The following is a 25,483-nucleotide window of genomic DNA, read 5'->3' on the forward strand; positions in this document are numbered from 1 at the left end:
AAAAGTGGCTGATGACTGGGGCAGAGTTCAAGGTGGTCCCAGGAGCTAGAAGACGGGAATGGTATGACATGTTGCGTGAGAGATCGCAAACAATGGCCACCTGCTGAACATGACACAGGGTATAAAAACCGTCGCCCTGAAGTGCTACTGAGCTGATCTTCAGAAGCCTTACAGGGCATGCTAATAATGAAGGCGCCCAAAATCAACAAGGGAGATGCAAAAGGAAACAAAAGTTTATTTTCTGCAATACTTTTCTGTAAATTACAAAGGCAAAATGCTAAACTACAGCATGTAACTTCAGTATTTAACCAGAGTACTTGAAATAAATATGCATCCTGAAACAAGATAAAAGGCTACACTTTATCAGGCGTCCTACAAAATGTCTCAAGTTTTACACTCTGCAGCATTTCTGTGAGGGGGTGGGGGGGGTGGTTTTGTGTTTTCTTAAGTGCTGTGACAGAAAGTCCTTTCACATTTTTCTTTGGAGCATGTTCGAAATTGCTGAACTATAAACAACTTAAGAAAAGTAACACCAAGTTCGAAAGCCATTTCTGCTTCGCTGTCGTTGGCCCTCATTCAGCACAGGGCTGCCAAGTGGCCTCTGAGCGCAGGCAGCCCTGTCAGAGCTGGCCTACACTTAACAGTTCTATACGTTAGAGACTTCTGTCTTCAGCTTATATCCCTCAATAAGATCAAGGCCATAAAGGAAGCTGCAAGCAAGTCAGAAACATTTTTAACCTGAAAGTAAAGGGAACAGAGATGTTTTCCCCCAAGACCTCGGCTAGGCACTGTAACGTATACCAGGATTTTTTGTTTCAAAGTAGAAAAACCCACTGGTACTCACAGTCCTTCTCGAGGTAATTTACAGGTGCTGGTAGAGTTGGGGCACTCAGAAATATTCAATGGGCTAAAGAGGATTTACTATATTTAAAGACGTGCTACAGTCCTAAGAACAAATGGCAGAAAGTCTAGGGGTGTTGGTGGCAGCTCATTTTGAGTGGAATATATAACTACCTTCTGCTATAGCTGAAAACGTGGAGAAAAAAGTTATGTATATAAAGTCTTAAGCATGATTACCTAAAAAATACTTTGTTAATATAGTCTAATGTAAATTTCACTTACTTAGGGATTTAGATATGAAAACATCTTTAAGAGCCAATAAAAATATTGTACAGAAAAAAAACACTTTTAAAAAATTGAGGTTAAAAACTATGAGGCATTTCTTTTGGCTGTAAACACACAGTTTACTGTCCCTTGTTGAAACACAAATGTTTGGATTTCCTGAGCTTCGTGGATAACAAACAGCAGGAGGCAAGTTTGCATAGAAAATTTGCAACATGTCAGCTATGCACTTAAGAAAGAACTTTTAAGGACAATTTGCTTTTGTTTTTAAACTTCATATTTAAGTTAATAGTGCTCATCTGATTGTAAGATTGACAGCAGGGTGGTGAGAAATATAAGGCAGATGGGAAAAAAGATGGAATTAAAGTTTTTAAATCCACAGGATATCACGATGAAGGATCTTAAGCACATAGCGCATAACTAGTGTCATACTAATTTGGTTAGAAATTGAATCGTGTTGTGGGGGGTAGGAAACCAAAGGTAAAGAGAACCCTGCTGTGCTGAATGGCACGGCCCAAGTGTAGGAACAGAAGCACGGCTGCGTGGGGCATCATGTCATGCAGCCATGGAGCCCCTTAGCTAGGCAGGTATCGGGAAAGATACCCCGCTACCAGCGCAGGGACCAGACTCCTGAGCGTGACTGATCCCAGCTCTGGTCAGAAGCGGGGGGTGACAGCATCTTTCCCCTCTGCTGCTCTGAAGTCTCTCAGCGGTTCTAAGGAGGACAGTCTTCTCCAGGGACCTGTCCTCAGAAGTCTCTGGAAAGGGAAGAAGTTCTATGATAAGGGTCACAGTGATACCACGAATGAGAACAATGGCAGTGGCTGCCGACAACTCCGGATATAACACAAGGGTGGACAACAAGGGGCCAGTGTCCTGCCAAGGAATCCACTTTACTTCTTCTGGGACTGGTTCTTACACATGGTAAGGATTTGCTTCAGTACTTTTTGGACATCTTCATCCATCTGGCCCTAGAAAATTCCAACACAAGACACTCATTAGAATAACCTATGATATCATGCCTTGGACACAACTCACGTGGGACGTTGGGGGGGTGGCGAGGAAGGAGATGAATAAAAGACAGAGGCTGCTGTCCCATAGGAACGTCAAAATGCAGAAAACAATAGGGGCAGAGGGGAGGCTGAATGCTTGTTAGAAAAGTGAATGTCAAAAAGGTTTAAAATAAAACAAAATGACACTCACTAGAACCTAAATCCTGGCACTGCTTCACATAGGGAGTGAGGTGACTGGCAGGCAGAAGCCCTTATTTGTCCCCCTTGATCTTCCCAGGAAATGTGAGCCCTACCCATTCCCACATTTCCAGGAGTAACTGAGGCAACGTGAGGGCCCTGATCTTTTCGCTCCAGAGGACAAGGAGGCTGGGTCTCCCAGCAGAGCCCTCAACAAAGGGTTTCTAGAGCCTTAACAGAAAATGAGAGCCCGGCCAGTCTCAGAACACTGACCGTCCCAGGAGTGCGACGGCACCAATGGCTCAGCGAATATCCTCAGGCCCAGAAAGTAACCCCCAGACTCCTTCTCCTGATTGGGTGGGGGGTGGGGTGGGGTGTGCAATGGTAACCTCCTCATTCAGCAGTCACCAAAGGAGGCAGCTCTCCATTAACAGGGGAAGGGGCTCCCAACACAAAATGCAAAGCAAAGCAGAAGGTATTTGAAAAAGCTTTCCATTGAAAATCCACCTCCTCAAATTCTCATCCATTCTGTTAGTTTCCGGACGGGGATCTGGACAAGCCCTGCTGCAGTGTCTCTTTACGATCCCCAGATATCATACCTGCACGGCGTACAGAAGATGCATCCTGTAAACAGATATCACTTCCTGGTGTTGTTTCTTGCATTCCTAGAAAGAGACAATTTGACATTGTTCAAGAGCTTGTAGTGGGTGAGTCACTCAGTCGTGTCTGACTCTTGAGATCCCATGGACTGGAGCCTGCCAGACTCCTTTATTCATGAAATTCTCCAGGCAAGAATACTGGAGTAGGTACTCCCTACTCCAGGTTCCCTTCCCCAGGGGATCTTTCTGACCCAGGGATTGAACCTAGGTCTCCAGCATTGCAGGCAGATTCTTTACCATCTGAACCACCATCAGGGGCTTAGGAGACCTTCAAAAAAATCCTAGGAGAAGGCTGTGGCCAAATGCTACCCTAGTGATTCCTTCTAGCAACTAGCACAGGAAGTGTTTGAAATTGCTGTGGACTTGATAGGGTGTGTGGTTTGGAACACTTGTCAATATTCTTAGGGGAAAAAAAAAATCTTTCATATCTTGGCATATGTCAACTCCAGAAGAAAATTCCTGTAAAAAGTAGTTAATAATGCCCATGTTTGTTTAAACAAATATATGTACACATACTTAGGCAAATGTATTCACACAAAGTAAACAATAGGCCAAGGACTACATCAAATGCAGTTACTGTCTCTGAGTGGTTAAATTATAGACAAGGTGTATCTAGAGTAGATTCTTCAGAGTTGTTTTTTTTTTTAATCTTTCAACTTTTCTACAATGACCAAATATTTATTAATTTAATTTTTAAAATGTAATCTTATAAAAAGAGTTGTTGATCACCTACTGTGTGGCCAGTGGTATGTAATCCCTGGGGAATTCAGTGATTTAGTTGTCAGTGTACTGAGGAGGTGAACAGGGTGATGACCCCAGTCTCAAATGGCCCCTCACAGCACAGCTATAAATGCTTTTATTTCTTCTCACTGAGATATTATTCCAGTTCCTCTCAGTGACTATTTCAAGGATCTCAACTCGGCTCTTAACTCTTCTAAGAAGAGGCCTTTCTTCCTATTTCTTGATAGAAATTGAAACTATCACATATGGATCACTTAAAAAATCAACTGAAGTCCATCAGTATCTATTCTTACCACCTTCCCATCAATGTCAGATATGAGGTATCCTTCCCATTCAAGGTCAACCTTGGAAACCTCGATCTTTGAAGTTCATGCCACTAGGAAGTGTACTTGGTAGCTCTCTCTGTGCTGATTCCTCCCACCTCTCGGTTCCCTCCACTCCATCATTTATAACTTTGTCTTCTGACCACTGTCTTTCTTTCTGGTCCTGCTTCTGTCATTGCTTGGCTGACTGCAGTATCGACATGGATGAACCACCCACCATCCTGGCCTCTCAGTCCCTCAACCTCAGCTTCATGACCTGTCTCTCTTCCTTCCAGCCACTCACTCTTATGGTTACCTCCCTGCCTCAGTCATTACTCCAAGATCTCAGTTGAAAGCATCCCACTCCTCCACCTCCATCTCCTGTCTTTCTAGCAAATCTGCATTAGGCTTCCTCTGCCTCCCCCTGTTTCTCTTCAGCTGTTGCAGACATCTAGCTCCTCAGTCACTTCTCCACCAGTCAGCCTCCAGCCGTCCACACTCCACACCTCCACTCCTCCACTCCGTTGGAACTGTGCTTGCTACAGCAACCATGGGCTACCTAAATGCCACATTCTTGCTGCCTCCTACTCATCTAAGATTCGGTACAAGCATCACTTCCTGCAGGAAGCCTTCCAAGACTTACCCAGATTGGCTATGCACATTGCCTTTCTACACCCATAGCATGTTGGTCATCTCTCAACAAATGCTTACCACACTGAGTACACAATAAGCCATTATATTCCATGAAAGCAGGGACTGTGTCTTATTCATTTTTATATCATGGACACCTGGTACATTACTGATACATAGAAGCTCATTAAATGCATGTTGGATAATTGTAAGAACGACTATATAAACCATTAGTACTTTATCTATGAGTCTGTGATAACCACTTGGTCAGAAAAATGACCTGCAAAACAGTCAAGAGCATCTTCTCCTTCCCAGACTACTACTCCACTGCTAGAGCTGGTAACATAAAAAAGCTGGTTTTGAACTTTGTGGCCAGATGGAGTAAGGACTGTAGAAATCTGAATTCACTAAGCATCGACCTGTACTGAAGAAATCACAAAATCCAAGTTCATGGAAATGGAAGCCAGCAACAGTCCAGGGTAACCTAATCTTCATGTAGAAAACATCACATACCCTCATCAACTAAAAGGCTTCCCAGATGGCTCAGTGGTAAAGAATGCACCTGCCAATGCAGAAGATGCTGGAGACTTGGGTTCAATCCCTTCGTGGGGGAGATGGAGGAGGAAATGGATCCCACTCCAGTACTCTTGCCTGGAAAATCCCATGGACAGAGGAGCCTGGTGGGCTACAGTCCACAGGGTCACAAGGAGTCGAATACAACTGAGTGAGCACGCAACAATTGAAACTTTACATATTCTATAGCTTTGTCTTCTGATCACTGTCTTCCTTTCTGTTCCTGCTTCTGTCATCGCTTGGTTGACTTCAGTATCCACGTGGAAGAACCACCCACCACCCTGGCCTCTCAGTCTCTCAACCTGAGAGGCCCTCCGAAGATGGCCATGTCCTAATCCCTAGAATCTATAAATGTTAACTATCAGTCAAAAGGGATCTTTTAGATTAAGGATCCTGAGATGGAAAGAAAGATTATACTGATTATCTGGGTGGACCTTAAATGTGATTACTAGGGTCCTATAAGAGGAGGCAAAAAGGTCAAAGGTGGAAGGAGGAGACGGAAGGACAGAACCAGAGGCTGGAGTGATGTGCTCTGGGGATGAGAGAGGGGCCATGAGCCAAGGAAAGTAGGCAGCCTCCAGAAGTTAGAAAAGACAACCAGATTCTCCCCTAGAGCCTTGAGAAGGAGGCAGCCTGCTGAGACCTTGACTTTACTGTTGTGAAATGGATTTCTTTGAACTTATGATCTCCAGGACTGTCAGTAACAAATCTGTATTATTTTTTTTTTTTGTATTGTTTTAAACCAAATTTCTGTTGCTCTATTACAACAGCCACCAGAAACGAGTACAGACATGAAAGAGCTTTACTGGGTGAAATCAGAAGAGGGGCCAAGAAGCAGCTTCAGACATGTGGATATACAACCACCAGACATCCTGGCTGCCTAATAAGAAACATCTCGAGCGCTGCCAGAGACGGTAACTACTGAAGCAGAAAAATGGAGAAAGGGGAGCAAGTGAGTGGAAGAGGGTACAAGACAAAAAGGCTCCTGCCACTATCCCGCAGACTCTTTCCTTCCCAGTGACACATGGAACCCATTCTCATTGCAGGTGATGACTGGGAAACCCACCAGCTCCCTCTCTGGCCCTCACCTAAAGGTCTTTAGTCAATTGCTCACTGAAGCACGACACTCTTTAGGCTGGGCAGCTTTCTGCTCGTTCCTACCTGTCCCCCACCCCCAACCCCCAGCCAGCAGTGGAAACAGGCCCACTCACCGCCAGCTGGTTCTGCAGCTGTTTGACCTGCTGCTGCAGCGCCTCCAGCTGCTGGCTCTGCCTCTTGGAGGAGCTGGCAGAGTAGGAGAGCTGTGAGAGGCTGTTCAGGGCCTCCTTCAACTTGGTGACTTCCTTGGACATCTCATTTATCTAGCGAGAAAGGAAAGCTCTTATCAGGAGAGAAGGCACCCGCAGAGGCAAAACGCCAGCTGTTTCTCCACTGGGAATACAGCCTTGGCTGGCCTCTGGGCCTGGAGCAATCCCTTTTCTTAATTTTTCAACGAAAAGCCATACAATGAAACAAAACCAGGTAAGAGTCAGGGAAACCAACATGCCTCTGCAGACAAGAGCTCCGGAATGAGACTGTGCTTGGGGCCATGATGATAACAACAGCTGTTATGTGGATTCCCTTCTTTCACACTTAAGATGGGGGACTGTTAAAAAATAAAATAAAAACAGAATTTCAGGTATTCTATATTTGGAGCCAGCTAGGCTTTGTTCCCTATTGCTGCCATAGGCAATCAGAAATAAGTTCTGGGAACCCGGGTATCTCTGATATCCTACCTTGTAGTGAAGACAATCCCCACCCCCACGGCTTTGGAAGCTCTTTTGGAAACATTCATTATAATAAAGGAATAAAAGATAAATAATTCTCTAGTGAATGCCATTCAGAACATCTAACGCAGGAGACTGGGCATCTGGGGATGCAGAGCAGATCCAAGCGCAGAAGCATGCTTCACTTCTCCCCTTACTCTCCGCCTTCCTCCATGCTCAGCCCATCTCGGGTTGCCTGGCCCCCCACATTCCTCCCTTTCTCTCCTGTTGCACACCTTTGAAAATGAGGACCAGGGAGGGCTTTTACACTGACTCAAGGGAAAGCTCATTGGGTTTAGGGAAGTAGTATCAAGTCTGGCAGTAATTGATTTTCCATATGACAGAGGAAATCTGTCTGGATTCCAACAGAATAGAAGTTTAAGATGGACCACAAATACTTCTCAGCTGGTGGGTTCACTTCTGGTCCCTGACACTTGGCAGAGCTTCTGTAAAATAATTTTTAAGGGGAAAATATGTACCACATATTTGAAAACGCTCTGGTATGAGGGAAGTAGTAGATGAGGGCTTTCTCACTCTCTCTTTTTAAATAAATGTCCACCCTACTATTTTTAATGTGGCACTGGGGACAGATGGGAGTCCTGTGCGGAGCTTTAGCGCTTTCACAATAGCTTAGTGCTAACAAATGCTAAAAATGCTAACTTCAGTAAATGAAGGTTCAAAGTGCTAGCGTTTGCTAGCTAGAAATTCAATAGCAACAGTCTCACCAACCTTCTTGTCTTTATCCTCTTCCAGTTTGGAGGAGCTCTCGGAATGTCTCTTCATTTCTGCAAGTTCTTCCTGAGCATGCTGGCATTTTTGCAGAAGTTCGTTTACTTCCTGCTCTTTGGATTTCAAGAGAGTCTGAATGTTTTCCTTTTCCCTTTTCATCTGCAAGACCTCACTTCTAATCTGGGCAACCTCTGAATGGGCCTTCTCTTTCTCTTTCACGGAATCCCTTAATTTTGAGGCCAACACACTCACTTCGCTTTCCAAAGATGACTGGAGCTTCTCGTAGGCAGACCGGGGCACCATCGCGTCCGTCATAGCCGCCTTCTCCTCTAGGAGCTGTTTCTCCAGCTTCGCCACCTCCCCTTCCTTGCTCGCCAGGTGCTCTTTCAGACTGCTTATTTTTCCCTCCATCTCTTTGGCAGTGGTCCGCAGAGTGGTTATCACTTGCAAATGCTCCGTGATGGAGACAGAGTTCTCTTTCTGTGCGTCTACCAACTGTTTGAGCTGGGTCAGCTCATTTAGCACTTTTGAATACTGAGACTTCATTTCGGACAGTGCCTCTTCGGCCTTGGCTCTGGATACGTTGGTCACTTGCATCAGCTTCTCATGCTCCGCTTTATGGATATATTCAGCTGTGACATCTTCTAGAGACTTCCTCTTCCGGTAATCCTCCAGCTCTGCCTGGGCCTCTTTGTATAGCTGGGACAGCTCACTCACCTGCTTGTTGAGTTCATCGATCATCCTGTTCATGGCCTCTTTCATGTCCTCAGCTTCATCACCCGCCTCCTGGGTCATCTGATTTTTCAATGTATCTTTCAGTTTTGTGATTTCTTCTTGTGCCTCTTGGTATTTCTCAAACAAAAATGCTTTCTCCTTATTCATATTCTCAATCACCGTGCAATAGGAACTTTTCATTTCCTCATACTCCTCCTTTGGTGGCTGCATAACTGCCGCTTTCTCCCTTTCTGCCAGCTTCTCCTCTAACTCTCTCACTTTCTCTTTATTTCGTTCACTTTCTTCCAGGGCACCTTGGAGGTCCCGCTTGAGCACGTCCATTTCTTCCTCGGTGATCCTCAGCTCATGCAGGTGTGAGTAAGTGTCCACGCTTTCTGGTGAGACCAGGCCCAGCTTCATCTGCTTCTGCACACTCAGGACTTCTTTCATAGCTTCCTCGTACTTGCTCTGAGTTTCCTTAAGTTTCTGACTGAGGTCGGAGCCGTTCTCTGAGATCTCGGTGTTGTTTAAGCACACTGATTCTGTCCTCCTGGTCTGGAGCTCGGCCTGCAGCTGTTTCCTCTCCGCTTCAGAGCTCTCCAGTCTCTTCTGCAAGTCATGTAAAACCTCTTGGAGTTGCTGGATTCTGACATCACTGTCGAGAGTGGATTTACTGGAGGAATGTGTTATGACAGATGGAGATGGTTTGGAGTCTTGAGGAGGGTTTTCACTAGGTTTGCCCAGGGATGGGGCCAAGTCAGTTTGAGTAGAATGGTAAGAGTCAAAGCTCAGGTCTGCTTCCCCCTCTCTGGGTGTTTTGGCCTGGAAACAAGGCAAGAATGAAACGACACCAAAGGTGTGGTTAGATGAGCAAGCAGCTGCAATCGGGGAGCAAATCCAAACCTTGAGTATGGGGGAGCAGCAGTATCATTCTGCATGCATCCTCTTGCCCCATGAAAAAATATGGTCTGGGACACAAGAGTCAGACTTAACAACACTAAGCTTATTCTGTGCTCTTGAAGGACAGATTATATTTGGCACTTTAAAAATGCAAGACCTCTTTTGGGTGCAGAGCTTCTGACTCAAATTTTTCTTTGTTTCTCATATTATTGTAGTTGCCCTACTTCTTACCACATTCTTAAATCTGTGAAATGATCAACTTTACTAAATGAATGACTAGTCATATATATGGCGTGCATATAGCTATCTATTGTCATATATACCATAAAGACTTCCCTGGTGGCTCAGACGGTTAAGCGTCTGTCTACAATGTGGGAGACCCGGGTTCGATCCCTGGGTCGGGAAGATCCCCTGGAGAAGGAAATGGCAATCCACTCCAGTACTATTGCCTGGAAAATCCCATGGACAGAGGAGCCTGGTAGGCTACAGCCCATGGGGTCGCAAAGAGTTGGACACGACTGAACGACTTTACCTTTACCTAAGTATATAATTAAATAATTTACCAGTTTATAAAAATAATAAATTAATGAGTAAGTCTCAAGAAACAAATTTAAAGGTATAAAATGCTAAAGGATAATTATATTTTAAAAAGAAGAAACCAATGTTGGTGTCTAAAACAAAATACCCAACTAACCCTGAGAAATCCAATAGCTTGACCCAACTGAACAGACTATGGTAGTGATCTATTTACCTACCTGTAATTTATCTTGTAATTCCTTATTGTGTAAGGTAAGAGAAGCAACTTTTGCTTGCAATAGGACAAGAAGATCTTGCTGGTCAGCTTCAGAACTTACGTCCAATAAACTATCAGCACCTTAGGAAAGAGAAAGGCAATTTTAAATAATATTTTAAAAAAGTAAACTGTTATATCTCTGACCTCTAATAAACTCACTTTCTATCCAATCCAGTTCTTCTTTCTCATCCAGACTAGGGATGAAAGCCCCCTACAGCTGGATAGATGAACAGAAATTCTCAAGTACTGGGGTCTCCTCACTCCCTAGCACAATACTAGATGCCTAGATACAAATAAACTCATCTGAAAACTGATGGATTTGGTCATTCAGTTTCTGTTCACTTGATTAAGTGCCACACCTCGGTTGTTTTTTATTCCTCCCATGCCCTATACACCTCACTCTATGAATCCTTTTAGAAAGATCTGTGGTATCTGGTTCACTTCTTATCCCCATGCCCACAACCCTAGTTCAGACTTCATCACCATACCTGGTAACTGTACAAACGGCTTCCTAACAAATCTTCCTCTCTCTCCTCTAGTGAAAATGTAGCCTGTACCAACAACACTGTCGGACTAATCTTCCTAAAACATACTTTGATGGGGTCATGCCTTTGGTTCAAGTGCTTTAATTGCTCTCCCTCCAAAAATAATCTCCAACTTCCTTTATCTGGATTAAGGCCTCTCGGATCTGGCACCAATCTACTTTTTTTCAGGATTATGACTCATCATGTCTTTCCCCAGTATCCCATTTTCATCAGATTCACACCCTCTCTATACTCAACACAAGACTGCTTCTTTAATTCTTCATCCATACGATTGCCCTTGTAGCAACTCTTTGGCTGTATAACTCTTATGCATCCTTCAAGACCCACATCAGACCCTGCCTCTTCCTTAAGAGATTTGCTGACCACCCCTGCATGAAACAGGAGTCTCCGGATCCCACAATAAACACTGCTGGTAAACCACAACTGTTTGACATTCTACTGATTATCATGCTGAAATAACATGTAAAGCTATGCTACTCAAAGTCCTCACTGAGATAAGACAAGAAATGTGCTGCAGAATGTCATTCAGTGCACTGCTTCCTGCACCCAGAAACTCTTCCTGTGGATAAAAGTGTGCTTGGCTGGATAACTTTCTGCAGTAATCCCTTTTTTAAAAAAAATTTCAGACTGGCAACAGTTTAGAGACCACACTCTGAACAGTGTGATCTGAACAGCACTGATCCAAATTTCACCACTGTTTAAAAAATTTCTCACAACCTAATGCAAGGATGAAAACTTGAGTCTTAATTTGGAAGGATGCAAAATGACATCTCTTCACAGAAACGCTTACTAATGATATCTGGGGCCTAAACCACAGCTTTATGAGTGTTCTCGCCATACAGTCTGGTCAGCTTGGAATGAATCAGGGGATTTGGGAGCAGGAGGGTAATTCTAAGCAACAAAAAGTACTTCTAACATAGGATGGATGGCTTTTAAAATATCCAATGTAACAGTTGTGCAGTTATATTAACATTGTTCTCTACCAGGAATATTTCTTAACACATTATTAACTGGAGCTGTATTAATATCTCAAGCATTAATTTCTGCAAAAATTCCCCAATCAATAATGTGTTTATATGTCTAAATTCCTTAAGTTAAGTGCTCCAAACACATATGATATGCGTAACAGATTGAGAAACTGAATGCTGGAGTGAAAAAGGGGCCTTTGAAATAATCTACTCCACATTTCAGATTAATTCTGAAGGTACTGTACTACATTCTTAAAGGGTAAAGCAACAGGATGAACTCAATACAATGAATCAAACCTCCTTGAAGACAATATGATCGTATGTGATTTCATTGACACTCTTTCAGGTCTGTTTAAAATCCAAGGTAGAAAAGTTCAATTATGGCAGCCGTGGGGGTGCTCAGTTGGCTCTCTCTTCAAGAAATAACCTGCTGCTCCGTCGCAAGGAGGGCCACTAGCTGGCAGCTCACAGCCCGTGGACCTCATCTCAAAACAGTGTCTTAAAATGCATAAAATAGAATGTACAAGCTACAGCAATCGGCAGGCTTCTTTTGTAACCCACCAAATAACAAGATCTAGAAGCAGGTCTCATAACTGCATAGTTTCTAGTAGAGATACTGTAAGTGATCTTTCAAGATATCTGTAATAACAGTAAGGGGATATGATACCATCTGTGAGTTCTCTTGGTGTCAAAATCACTGATCTGCTAACACTACGGGGGCTTACTGTCTATATTCATCACTGAAGGAAGTGCCAATGCTAAATTAGGACCAGATGAAAACAGAGATTTCTGTTCATACCCAAGCTCAGGGACTCCTTAAAATCTAGGTGAAAGCCTGCTGAAGTAGACAGCATCAGACTGTGAAATACTGGCAGTGTTTGGGTGGTACCCAAGGTTCTCTGACTGCCCCTTACCCAATACCTCTCCTTGGCCCTTGCTCTCTTAAAGGGACATGAAATAGAGACCAGTCATGGGAACAAAATCACATGCCCCTTCATCTTACCTGTAGTACTGTCACTTAGTCTGTCTCTGTTCTCTCGTATAGAACTAATCTCAGCCTGCTGGAACACAAAGATGACTTAAAATATATTCCTGAATGTAACACTCTACAAAAGAGCCCAGCAAATTTTCCTCCTTGAGTTTACACAGGTTGGTGTGATCCTACTACGAAAACAGACTATCTCCAGGAAAGAAGATATTTTAAAATATAAGTACATAAAAGCAACAATTAACCCCTGAGGTAAAATTTTGATTTAGAGGTCCCTAAGGATATATTCTCAAAATATTACAAAATGAAACGTCTCACAAATATTATAAAAGTCTTTGAAGATTATAATAAAATTACAAAATAGCTATTTTAGTGTGCTGTGTGCTAAAACTTGAGACTGTGAATACTATTTTCATAATAGAGACAAACAAGTTTTACTTATCTGGCTAATGCACTAAAATACATTAGAAGTATTTTTGCTTATCACTTTATTGATAAACCATTAACATATGAATTGCTTTCATGAGAAATGGTAATCAATGAGACCTGTCAGGGAAAATAAAGGTAATTTTATAAGGGAATAAGAATTCTTATGGCTGTGGACTGACAATCCCCTAAAGATTTCCTCTAAACCTGTATCCCCGAATATCTGCCTTTTAATATGTTGGAAAAATTCTTGTAACTTCAAAGCCAAACTCTCATTCCAAAAGAAAATACAGTTACTTGCCAGAAATTACTAAGTTTTATCTAGATAAGCCACAGATCATAATAAGAGAGATAATTTTTCAGCAAAGGAACTTTTGTAAAGGCTCAAATGCTAAAAATAGATGGCTCATTTTTGGCAAGTGTTTATCATAACAGAAGCTTTATTTTCACTCAAAAAATAAGTGCTTATTTGTATTTTTCAACTCTATTACAGTACAATAAAGTATATACATTGAAAGCTTTTAATTTGAGGAGTTTTAACAGATATACACCCAAGATACCACTATAATCAAGATTCAGAGTATTCCCATTACCTCTTAAGTTTCCTCATGCCTCATTAGCCAATCCCTGCCATTCCCAGGCAATCACACTACTCTCCTTTTGTCATTTTCTAGAAGTCCTATAAATGGAATGTTACCAGGGATGAACTTCTTTGAGCCTAGCTTCTTTCATTCAGCATGATGGTTTCCAGATTCATCTATGATACTGCTTGGCCAGCACTTCATTCTCTTTTTATGGCTGAGTCATACTTTTATATATGGATATATCTCATTATCTTTATCCATTCACTTGTTGTAAGACATTTGGGCTGTTTCTAGTTTGGGGATATTTGAAAAAAGATGCTATAAACATTTGTGTACTTTTTGAGACATATTTTAATTTCTCTTGGGTAAACATCTATGAGTGAATGGCTAGATGATATGTTAGGTGTATATTGAACTTTTACAGAAACTGTCAAATGGTTTTCCAAAGTAGCTGTGAGCTTTCCCGGTGGCTCAAATGGTAAAGAATCGCCTGCAGTGTGGGAGACCTGGGTTGAATCTGTGGGTTGGGAAGATCCCCTGGAGGAGGGCATGGCAACCCACTCCAGTATTCTTGCCTGGAGAATCCCCATGGTCAGAGGAGCCTGGCGGGCTGCAGTAGCTGTATCATTTTACATCCAACAAACAAGAGTATGAGAGTTCTAGTTCTTCCACATCATCACCACCCATTGGCATTTTTTTTAACCTTTTTAAATTTTAGCTATTACAAATGGTGTCCTTTTTAATCTTTCTGTGATTTTTTTAAAGAAATAAGTCTTTTTACACTTTATTTCTGAAAAACATAATTTGTCATATTGTTCTTTGGAATGCATTTACCCCATTTGAGCCATAATCATATTAGAAGATATTAGGATGGTAATTATAAAGGCAAAACTTCCTTTCCTTGCCTTATATTTTAATAAAATCTAGTTAACACAAGGGAGATGACAGGTTGATAGAATCTTTTTCAGATCAATGTGCATCTGAGTTAAACACAAATTTATTTTTAGTAATTCTCAGATGGAGGAAGTAAATACACAATTATGCCATTGAAATTTCACTTTAACAATTATAAATTTTACTTTTTTTCCAAGTATAATTTCCTAGTGATACTTAGATAAACAAATATTAAATTGAAATATCCTCTCATTCCTTAAAATACGTTCCAACCACAAATCTAGAGAATCAGGTTGAATGGATTTACTAACCTTTCTAAAATACATATTACTTTTATAATTATATAAAAATATATAATTACTTCTTAGTAAGACATCAGAGACTATCCATTTCTTTCTTTTTGATTGATATTATGTCAACTCAATTTGGAAAGATGACTGGTTATCAGGTAAGTTCTTATCTTTGTCCTTTTTTTAAATGAAGAAAATTAAATATTAGTTAATAAATATATTCAGTCTACTCTTTTTTTATGGAGTCCTCACCAGAAAAAATAATCAGAGGATGCTTTCTGATGAAAAGGTTGTAAACCAAATGACTGGGAAGTATATTCTGTTTTACCCAGTGCCATATAACTTAAGTCAAATCTGTTGTATATCTTAAAATTAAGTAATAAGTTGGACACAGAAAAGAAATACCTTGAAGGGTGGTTCAGCAAAAAATACTGATTCCTTTCCTGAAAGTGGTGTTGAAGTTATTGATCTTGGGGAAGACACATCACTCAACTAAAAAACCAAAATGAAAACCATCAATAAGGAATCCTTCTTCAAAAGTTTTTCTTCTCCAGTGCCAAAGAATTAGCCTATTTAACCAATGCAAATAAATCTAACAGTAATTATGCTAAGTTTCAATTAATTCAAGGGTAACATATTTTCAATACAATTCACTTATCTCAAATACTTTCTGAAAGTTTACAGAGTAGAATTAACTATGGAACTTTGCTCCTATATTGACTAGAATTAACTTTACAAATTTATAAAACTTCTATTGCATATTGAGAATATTATTAATGAATATGCTAACATGTTTAATATTGCTTATTGAAGGAGATATTCTTCTCAAATACTTGATAAGGATTATTCTTTTTATGGCCTATGCTTCTTTTAATAACAAACCCTGGCTTGTTTTTATTTACCATTTCATAGTTATTCACGCTTCCTCTTCTACTCAGTAATCACTATAAGCTCAAAAATGAAAGCTGCTTTAATGTTAGTCAACCTTAAATGTAATATGAAAGGCAAATATATTTCAATAATGTTTGATAAACCAACTAAAATTCATTTTCAACTAATGTTTCACCAGACACACATTCTCCCTACTTTATTAGAGCTGTTAATGTGAGCTCTGACTGAGCTTATTATCTTAAGGAAAAAGGTCCTGTCATACATTTTGAGAATTTTGAAAGTTCTAAAAATGATACAGTCTAATTCTTCAGCTTTGAAATAAGTAAGAATTAACATTATTTCCCTACTATAATCAAAATTCTTCATATCACTACTTGTAGTTTAAAACTGCTAAATAAAATTTTAAATGTGCATTTAAGGGTCAATTTTAAAGCAGTTCTTTTTGACCTAAACACAAAATGACAAAATTATGGCTTTGTTGTTATATGTTTTTTCATTGTTGGTTTTCTTTCATTTTTACCTGGGTAGGACTGATAGGAGGTGGTGGAGCTTTGCGTTTTTTTGGAGTTCCACTTCTCTCTGAGCTTATTTTAGAGACGTGATCATGCTGAAAGTTATCACAGTCCAAAGAATGGAGGTGGGTTAGTTAGGTTAGTAAAGTCTGAGTAAATAGCTTCATCAAACAAATGAGAAAAACCTCAACAGTTCATGCACTTCTTACTTTATCAAGTTCTGAAACTTGCTACCAACATAAAGTAATATGCATGCTCCAAGTGTTCTTTTAGCAGCCCATGCTTTAAAGTAAGAAAATAAAAAACACAAGACAAAACCAGATTAAGTTGGTGTGCAGAACTTGGAAAGGAGAGGATAAGGAATTGTTTACCACAATTTAGAACCCAGAGTATGTTCATAATCTAGCTCCCATCTTAATGCAAAAAAGGGGTATTTCCCCAACCTTTTCATTACTTCCATCCCTTTTCTTAAAAATGTACAGTTGACCCTCCATATCCACAAGTTCCATACCCACAGATTCAACCATCTGCATATCCCAGAATCACAGATACAGACAGCAACTGTACCACACTATTTTATATAACAGACTTGCGTGTCTGCAGATTTTGCTATTCTCTGCAGAAAATATCAAGGAATGACTATGAATATGGGGAAAGGGGAGAACTTCATCTCTGAAGGTTATGGATAAATAACATAATTGGTACAAAATAAATTCAGTATCAAGTATTTGCTCAGCATGATAATTTTTCCAAGAACCTTGACTTATAAATAAAATAGTCAAATATATAGCTCATTAATAAACAATAGTGACTATGTTTTTAAGAAAAACACCAAAGTAACAGGGCAAACTTCTCAATTTTTATTTGTGTAAAATGAATGACATTTTAGAAAAGATCTAATTAAAATGAAAGTGGCAAATCTCATATTTTCATTAAATATCTAACACAGATATGGATAGAGTTCTGTAATTCATGTGATATTACAAGTAGTTAAAATACTCTTGTTCTCAGAGTTAAAAATCACATCAAACCTTTTCACACCAGTAAGAAATATTAGTACATTTCAGAAAAAAGATGAATATATGAGTAGCAAGTTTAAAGTTACATGCTTTGGGAACAGGTTAAATCATTAAGAAAATATTTACCACCTTACAATGAATCATTTATTCCAAAGATATTTTACTTCTTAAGTAGTTTCAGCCTAGTCTTAATCACTTTCCTAATGGCCCACAGAGTGGTTTAATCAGAACATGTTCAAATTCCCACAAGCAATGATAAAAAAGAATCTCCTCGTCCTAAGATAAATACCTGCTTTGGTTTTGTTGGTGTCTTTAAATCTATAGAAGAAAAATGAGAGAGAGAAGAAAAAACAAACCATAAGAACCATAATGACTCATATCCACTCTGGGTGGGGGAGGGGTATATAAACACACTCGCACACAAACACACGCATATACACAACATACACAATATTCAACACTTCATTTTTCCCCAGGAATACTTTAAAAGAATAATATATTATACAAATTCCTTTATTCTTTGGGGAAAATGGAGTGGGATAAATTTGAAACAACATTGGCTATTTTCTTTCACATACCAGCATCCTGAGAGATTTTTGATAATAGAAGGCTTTGAATTCCTGCATTTTCCGAGAGTCTGGAATAATGTAAGGCATTGTGTCCAAGAGAATCTACAAGGGTTAGGTCTGCACCCTTTTTAATTAAGGCTTCTACAATGTTTGAGCTGCCAATCTCACAAGCCAGCATGAGAGCAGTTCTAAAGAATGAGGAGACAAAAAATCAGTACTAACAAAATCTGGAAACTTTTGCTAGGAAATCATTTCATTTGTCTGAAGAACAGAGAAAACGAGATTAAGTGCAGTTAAACCTGTACTACTCTTAATACTCCAGGAAATTCAAAGTGGAATGCTACCAAAATTGGGTAGCTATTTTATCAAACCTCAGATTAAATCATAAAAAATATTAGGTCAAATAACACAGACATAATCCTCTAACTATGATGGAATTTAAATATGATTGGCACAAATCTTGTCTTTTTCTCAAATCAAGTTTTATAAAGAACCTATAACATTATTAAGACTTTAAAAAAAAAAAACAACCAATATATTTACTTTTATTTTGCCTGAAAAGTCAAAGGAAATGGCCTATCCATTTTAACATTTAATAATGTCATCATAGACACAGTCAGCTATGATGCTCCCAGAGGTCTGGAGAAAATATTTTTTTTAAGTCAAAACAGATTCTTAATTATCCAAAAAAGGCAGAAAACAGTAGAGAAGTTAAAACTGCTTTAAAACAAATGATCCAAAGTACAGCTGTGAAAACTTCTCAGCATGTGGATATCAGGGAAATCACATGCTTTCTAATTCTGTGGTACCTTCCATTTTTGTCTCTGGAATTTACATCTGCTCCATGATCCAGAAGAAAGCGACAGACCTCACTGTGGCCATTTTGCACTGCAAGAAGCAGTGGTATATTCCCATCCTAGGAGACAAATTCAGATGAAGATTTTAATTGGAAGTCAAATACCGGAATTGCAAAGGTCCTGATTCCTTCTGTACTTATTCCTGACTTGTCCTGCTGGCCTTATATTTGACCCACCAATATAGTCTGCTCCCCCGGAAGGCCAAAATCACACACTACCACAACTCTTCGTATGGAATTTCACTGACTGTGGGCTTTTCCTAAGGAGCCAGGCTCTTGGGCTCCTCGATGTCTTGACTGTCACTCAGTCTGGTGATGATGAGAGAGAGAGTGGAACACAAAGTATGTCAGGCTTGAGGCAAGTATACCATGTTCATTGAGAAACGGCTCTCCATGTTCTAGAGAAATGAATGGTCGTTTCCTCATGGCATTCCTGGGTCCCATGCTCTCTAAGCACTTTCTTCTAAGTATCCTAGCATCCTGCCATGCCATCAACTGTCTTCCCGGAAAGCATTTGCTTTCATAATTTTACTAGGTATCAAAAACATAAGTTAAGAGTTTATTTGTCCATTACTGACACATGACAAGATAAAGAGATTGACGGAAAGAAAGGTTTGTTTAATATAACAACTGACAATTCCTTTAGGAAAAAGTTAGATTACCAGCTCATACAAACTGCAAAATGAATTAAGAATCTCAACATCACAGTATAAAACAAATGAAAAAAATACCAGAATTTATAGGTGACAATTTCCACAAACTTAGGGTGAAGAGGGGACCTGACTCAAATTATGAAAGCCATGAAGAGAAGCTCTTATTCTGTTCTTACATTGAACATACCCCACATATGGGGTTGACAATAATTTTAAGGCAGAATGTATTCAAATAGGCAAAGGGAAAGAAAAGTTACAGTATATCCAATTATTTTAACGTGGGAATATTTAAAAATACAACTGCTACTTAAAGGTTAAGTATTCACTCAGAGTAGAACTTCAGATTTCCATGAAAATTATCTCTGTGAAGTTATAACACTTTCTGGCTATAAAGTATTGAGATTCAGCAAGTGTGAATTTATTTACAGATTCTAAATGCTCACTTCACAATGTCCCCCTCAGGTGTAACTTATACATGCCAAGTCCCATGCTATAGCAGGAAATTCAGTGCTGTAAACAGGAGCAAGAGGGATGTCAATGTATTCTCGACATAGTCCAGCAAGGTTAAAATAGGCTATAAGTGGTCTTTATAGTTGGAAAACACTATCCGGGAGCACCAAAGGTGATATATGGGGTGCCGAAGGAAAATAACAGAACTGTTTAGACTTATTTTTTATTTATTAAAAATCAAGAAAATAAGTCTTATTAATATTTAGGTTGATAGTAAGCCATGTGTCCATCCTTTGAAATAAACACTGAACGTGCATGCTGCAAAACGTTTTATTAACGGTTTAAGGACCAATGGGGTTAATACTGAAATCTGTTTTGCACAAGAGAATCTAGGTCAGAAAGCAGCAGACTTTTGCCAAATGCTCCAGAAGGAGCCCGTGGTATTCTAGAGACCAGGGTCCACCTCCACTTCTAATGGTCATCTGGTACTTACCAAATCCTTGAGGTTTATGGGGCTTTTGTGCTCGCAAAGGACTTGCACAGCTTGAAGGCAGCCCTGTGCGGCTAAAGGAAGGAAGACACAGAAACCACAGCAAATCACAAAGCTAGTCTCACAACCAGGGGCATCAAACACTTCTAGGAAAGAAAAGGTCATGTCTACCCAGTATGCAGATGATACTCAGCTGCACTGAAGAGAAACGGTGTCAGGATGGATAAGTAAGTGGTGTTTTAAAATATTGTTTAATTTCAGTGTCGTCCAGACCTACGGTCAGCACTTGCCAGTTGTTGGTTGACTTTAGGCAAACATCTGGCTTAGCTCTTCGTGTATGCTAAGTCACTTCAGTCGTCTCTGACTCCTTATGACCCCATGGACTGTAGTCCACCAGACTCCTCTGTCCATGGGATTCTCCAGGCAAGAATACTGGAGTGGGTTGCCATTTCCTTCTCCAGGAGATCTTTCCAACCCAGGGACTGAACCCAGGTCTCCCACACTGTAGGCAGACGCTTTACCATCTGAGCCACCAAGAGAAGGAAAATTACCTGCATAATGTAAAGCTGTTTTCCCAGAGCTGTCGATACTTTCAGCTGGGCATTTAGACTATAAGACAAAAATCAATAAATATATATAGTAAATTTCAGTTCTGTTCAGTTCATCCTGTTTCTGCAAAGTATGATGCAACTTACTAAGCAAAGTATAAACCTGAATAAGCCCCAGCTGCTGTGCTCCAGGAGCTTATGGTCTCATGGGGAGGGAGACTCACCTCGAAGCAGTCAAGACACAAGTGAACTGTCACCTCTCCCTCCTATCAGCTCTGTCACCAACAGATCATCCCCACCAGCAAAACAACATGCTCTAGGAATTCTCATCATGATCCCACCTGTCCCCCCATTTCCTGCCCTAATTCTCTATCCCCCTTCACAAAATCAACATTCTGTTAAGAACTGCCTGCACACACACCATCTCCCTGCCTCTTGTTCACTCCTGGACCCACTGTAGTTGTGCGTCTGTCCTCAATATTCCCTGAGGACTATTCCTTGGATCAGGGAATCCAAGTCACCAGCCACCCTCACGTTTCTAATGACAACAAACATTTCTGTCCTCCTCTCATCAACCTCTTACCTGCGATCCACTCCCTCTTCTTCAAACACTCTCCTCTCAGCTCCTGGAGTCCTGCCTGGCCCATCCAATTGTGGTTTTCCCCCACTGCTCTGGCCACCCTTCCCCAGAGGGGAACACAGGGCTCCCCGGTGTTTCTTCTTCTCTACGCTATCACCCTGGGTCATCTTATCCACACCCACAGCTTGAAGCCCCGTCTAGAAGCTAATGCCTCCCAAGTGTATATCTTAACAATGACACCAAAACTACTTCACAAGTATTGGCTATTATGTGCTAGGCACTGTTCAAGCAATGGTTTTAAGGCTGCTAACAACCCTGATTAGATACCATTAACCCCATTTACAGATGAGGACACTGACGTACAAAGAAGTTAGTAACTTGCTCGGGTCACAGTAAGTGGCAGTGCTAGAATTCAGACCCAGACAGGCTGCACGGACCCTGTATTCATGTCAGTACACAGCAGACGGCATCTCTGAGCCCTGAGTTTCATAACCCACTGCCTATTTCTCATAGGCACCTCGAACGCAACACAACCAAAACTTCTGGGGTCCCCTCCTGGTGCAGCTTGATCCTCCCGACCCACCCCGCCACTGTCAACAGCACATTCATCTCTCTAGTCCCTGAGCAACCACCGAGTCATCCTTGATTTCTGCTTCCTCCTCCTTCCCCACATCTAGTCTACCATCATGCCTGTCAATTCTGTACTCCAAACATACCCTAAGCAACTCTCCTCCTTTCCCCCATCATCACCACCTGGTCTGAGCCAGTACCTGCTCACCTTGACAGCCTTGAGGGCCACCTGGCTGTCTTCACGGTTGGCTTTTTCCTTCTTTAGTCACTTCTCTATACAAATAGAGAGACCTTCTAAACTGTCAGTGTAGCTCTTTACTTCCAAGTCCTCCACAGTTCCATCATGTCACACAAGGCTGCATCCTGGGCCCTTCTTTTTCTGTGGCCTTACTGTGTAGCATGAGGGATCCCTCATCATGGATCAAACCCACTACAGTGGACACACACAGTCTTAACCATGGACCATCAGGAAAGTCCCGTGGGCCCTTCTTTTTCTTTCTCCCTCACTCCCCCCAGGTCCCCTCACCGGCTTTGTTTCCTCCCTGACTACTTAGTGCCCTTCTGACTTCTGCACTTGCCAAAGGTCTTTTGCAAAAGGTCCGACCTTAGGTGTTTTGCACTTGCTTTTCTGTCAGCTTGGAATGTTCTCCCATGGCTCTCTGGACTGCTTACTTTTCAGCTTGAACCTCAGCTCCTCTACAGGGGCCCTCCTGAATATCTCTCACAATACTCTTGTCAGTTTGCTTCTTAGTGATGTGCAATTTGTCGTGGGCGTTTGTGTCTTTGCTCACCACGTGGCAAGCTCCAGCAGGATGGGGGCTGCTCTGTTCATGAGTAAACACTCACCATTTGACACAGTGCCCAGGGCCCAGGGCCCACTTGCTAGAAGTCAGAGAAGGGGGATGGGGGGCAGGGGGTAGGAGAAGGAGAGGTCATCTGAATTTGAAGACTCTCACAAGGCTCTCTTTGTGCTCATTGCCTTGAGGAGGGAGAACTCTGAAATGGTAGCCCCTGGAGAAGGGAAGTCTCTCCAGCAGACAGATAGTAAGAGCAAAAGGCCAGAGAGAAAGGAGCAGCTGCAGAAGGCGCAGGGTGAGGGGCTGGCAGGAGACAGCAGTGGTCCCATTGCAGAGGGTGTGGGCTGCCCAGACAAGAAGAAAGCAGAGATCAGAGGGGTGCAGGACTCTAGGGAAACAACTCTCTAGGAAGCCATCAAAGCCTCTGGTTTTCACCACTATCCAGAAAGAAGAACACCATTCAGATGACCTGTGGAGAGCAGGCAATATTGGAAATGTTCGTCTGCCCTTCAGTGGTAATAAGAATAGAGATTATGTTACTACTTACCATGCTTTGGCCTAATTTTAGAACAGCACAAGGAACTGTTTAAAGGCTTCAAAGATTCCAGAGAAAAACCAATCCATTTGCATAACCAGATATAAAATTACATTAGAGGCTAGAATATCTGGTCCTTGCCCATGAGGATTTCCAGCTTGTCAAGTTCATTCTTCCCTCAAATCAGAGCCAGATGCAAAGTCTGGATAGCCAAACCAGGATGGGAACAGAGACTTGGAATACAAATAAGGTATTTTTTAAAAAATTGAAGGTAAGACCATGGGTGTGGAGGCAGGGCACTTGGGCAAGTCAATGATTTTCACTTATCCAGGGTATCCAGCCCCAGAGCAGGCAGAGAAGAAAAGTTCTATTGTAACTTTCTTTAGAGAGAAGCCACATAATAAAAATCATCTTCATCATCACAGATGTTGATCTAACTTTCTTGAATTTCACTTCAAAGCCTGTTAAGGTTAAGGATCCCTGGCACTGGAGGTAGCTTGCATCATGTAACGCAAGACAAGAAGCTGTGTGATCAACAGAGCAGACAACTTGAAGAATGTGCCCACATTTCTGCATCAGAATTGCGAAGCCAAATTAAAGCAAGATGCTGGGTCCCAAACAGTGCTCAGGAAGGCCGAGACGACAGCTCAACGGAACAGACAGTACTCCAAACATGCAGTTTATTGCTCTGTGCTGTTCCTGAGAACAGCCAAGACTGCATTTTGACTGGCAACAGCAGGAAGTTACTGTATGAACTATTGGGATTTCATTAAATATTCATCTTTAAAGGTAGACAGAAGCTGTTGCCCTAAGTGATCGTTATAAAAACTTCCTGGCAAGGAAGTTTCCAACCAGGGAGTTGACCTAAAATTATAAAGAAGAATAAAACCAAGAATTTGAACAAAAACTAAGAACTAAAAGCTCATCAAGTTACATACAAGGAAACAGTGGTGGAAGTTTTGCTTCTCAAAAAAAGCTGCATTCTACTAATGATTGAGAGAGAATAAATACTAGGATATTAGAGATCCTGTATTGTAAGGATCTCCAACAGCACAGGAATTTTTTTTTTTTAAGGTGACTGTTTAAAGGGTACATGTCCTTCCAAAAAGGCAAAAAATAAAAATAAAAGAGCTGAATAAAGGGGACAAAAGAGCTGGATCCCAGGAAGGCACTTCAAATTTATTAGGATCCTCTTCTCCACCAGTGGAACTGCTATGGAAATAATCTTCTCCTTAGCTATCTAAAATGTTAATAATGAAGCTTCTTAGGGAACCCCAGTTCTGGGATAATATTTAAAGGAACATGCATGTATTTATTTGCTCTTTCACACACACAAGGTTACTTTCAATTTTTTAAAATGACACATTTATAATTTTAAGTTGTTCCATTTTACCTGAAGGAGCTTCTTGATGCATTCATGGTGGCTGTTCTTGGCTGCGAGGTGCAAAGCACTGTGTCCTAAATGGATTAAAAAAAAATTGGAAGGAAAAGACCACAGATTTTAAATCTCTTATCTCTGTAATGAAGACAGCTATGAGGAAATAAACTGTTCTCCAACAAAGATGGAATTGTTATTCTTGAGAGTAACGCCTCCACTTCTTATTTGCAAAGTTCATTGTGACAAAAGTGGGGAGAACACAGCACCCTGACCCCTGGATAACATTCGGGGCCCACGCCAGCTGCCATTCTCCTGGGGTACAATTAAGCTGTGGGCTAGAAGCCTGCGGTAGACTCTAGGTATGCAGCTTGGAAATTCCGCTTTCAGCTGTCAGCATGGATGCCAGATGCCCTGCGTCCACAACAGTGACACCAGACCACAACTGCCACGGGCCCCGGAACCCAGCACAGGCAGCAGCAGAGAACACACCCAACACCCACATGAAACCCCACTTCCGCCTGTCCTTTCGCTTTCCTCCAAATGTGCTCCAGCTCTGCAGGGGAATTACCTGTAGTTCAGATGTTCAAACTTGGAACGGGTGGAAGAAGGAAAAGAGTTATAAAAGCAACACTATCAAAGGAGCATCTCTTCACGTTCCTTTCAAAAAATGTGATGCCAACGTGAGACTCTCTGACGTTTCTGTGCTCAGATAACTTTAGTAAATTCCACCCCACGGTCAGAGGCAAACCTCATGGCAAGCTACAGTCCATGAGGTTGCAAGA

General features: G+C 41.2%; 1 protein-coding gene across 7 annotated transcripts in view; it reads right to left on the bottom strand.

The window, feature by feature from the left end:
- The window catches only part of RAI14 (retinoic acid induced 14), a 161,535-nt gene continuing 136,267 nt past the window's right edge, over nt 216–25,483 (bottom strand). For 3 of the 7 annotated variants that reach the window (XM_018065588.1, XM_018065589.1, XM_018065590.1), the window contains 14 exons: nt 24,717–24,781; nt 20,845–20,902; nt 20,297–20,367; nt 18,654–18,760; nt 17,854–18,032; nt 17,565–17,593; nt 16,265–16,351; nt 15,259–15,345; nt 12,675–12,732; nt 10,121–10,239; nt 7,752–9,287; nt 6,429–6,578; nt 2,912–2,977; nt 216–2,093 (listed from right to left, as the gene is read on the bottom strand). In XM_018065588.1, the coding sequence (XP_017921077.1) occupies nt 2,016–2,093; nt 2,912–2,977; nt 6,429–6,578; nt 7,752–9,287; nt 10,121–10,239; nt 12,675–12,732; nt 15,259–15,345; nt 16,265–16,351; nt 17,565–17,593; nt 17,854–18,032; nt 18,654–18,760; nt 20,297–20,367; nt 20,845–20,902; nt 24,717–24,781 (2,690 nt within the window). In that variant the 3' untranslated portion in view covers nt 216–2,015. The remainder of the gene's footprint in view (nt 2,094–2,911; nt 2,978–6,428; nt 6,579–7,751; nt 9,288–10,120; nt 10,240–12,674; nt 12,733–15,258; nt 15,346–16,264; nt 16,352–17,564; nt 17,594–17,853; nt 18,033–18,653; nt 18,761–20,296; nt 20,368–20,844; nt 20,903–24,716; nt 24,782–25,483) is intronic. The other 4 variants (XM_018065591.1, XM_013972819.2, XM_018065592.1 and 1 more) reach the window with 2 other exon arrangements.

This window comes from Capra hircus, chromosome 20, assembly GCF_001704415.2.
Source record: "Capra hircus breed San Clemente chromosome 20, ASM170441v1, whole genome shotgun sequence".
Classification (NCBI taxonomy): Eukaryota; Metazoa; Chordata; class Mammalia; order Artiodactyla; family Bovidae; genus Capra; species Capra hircus.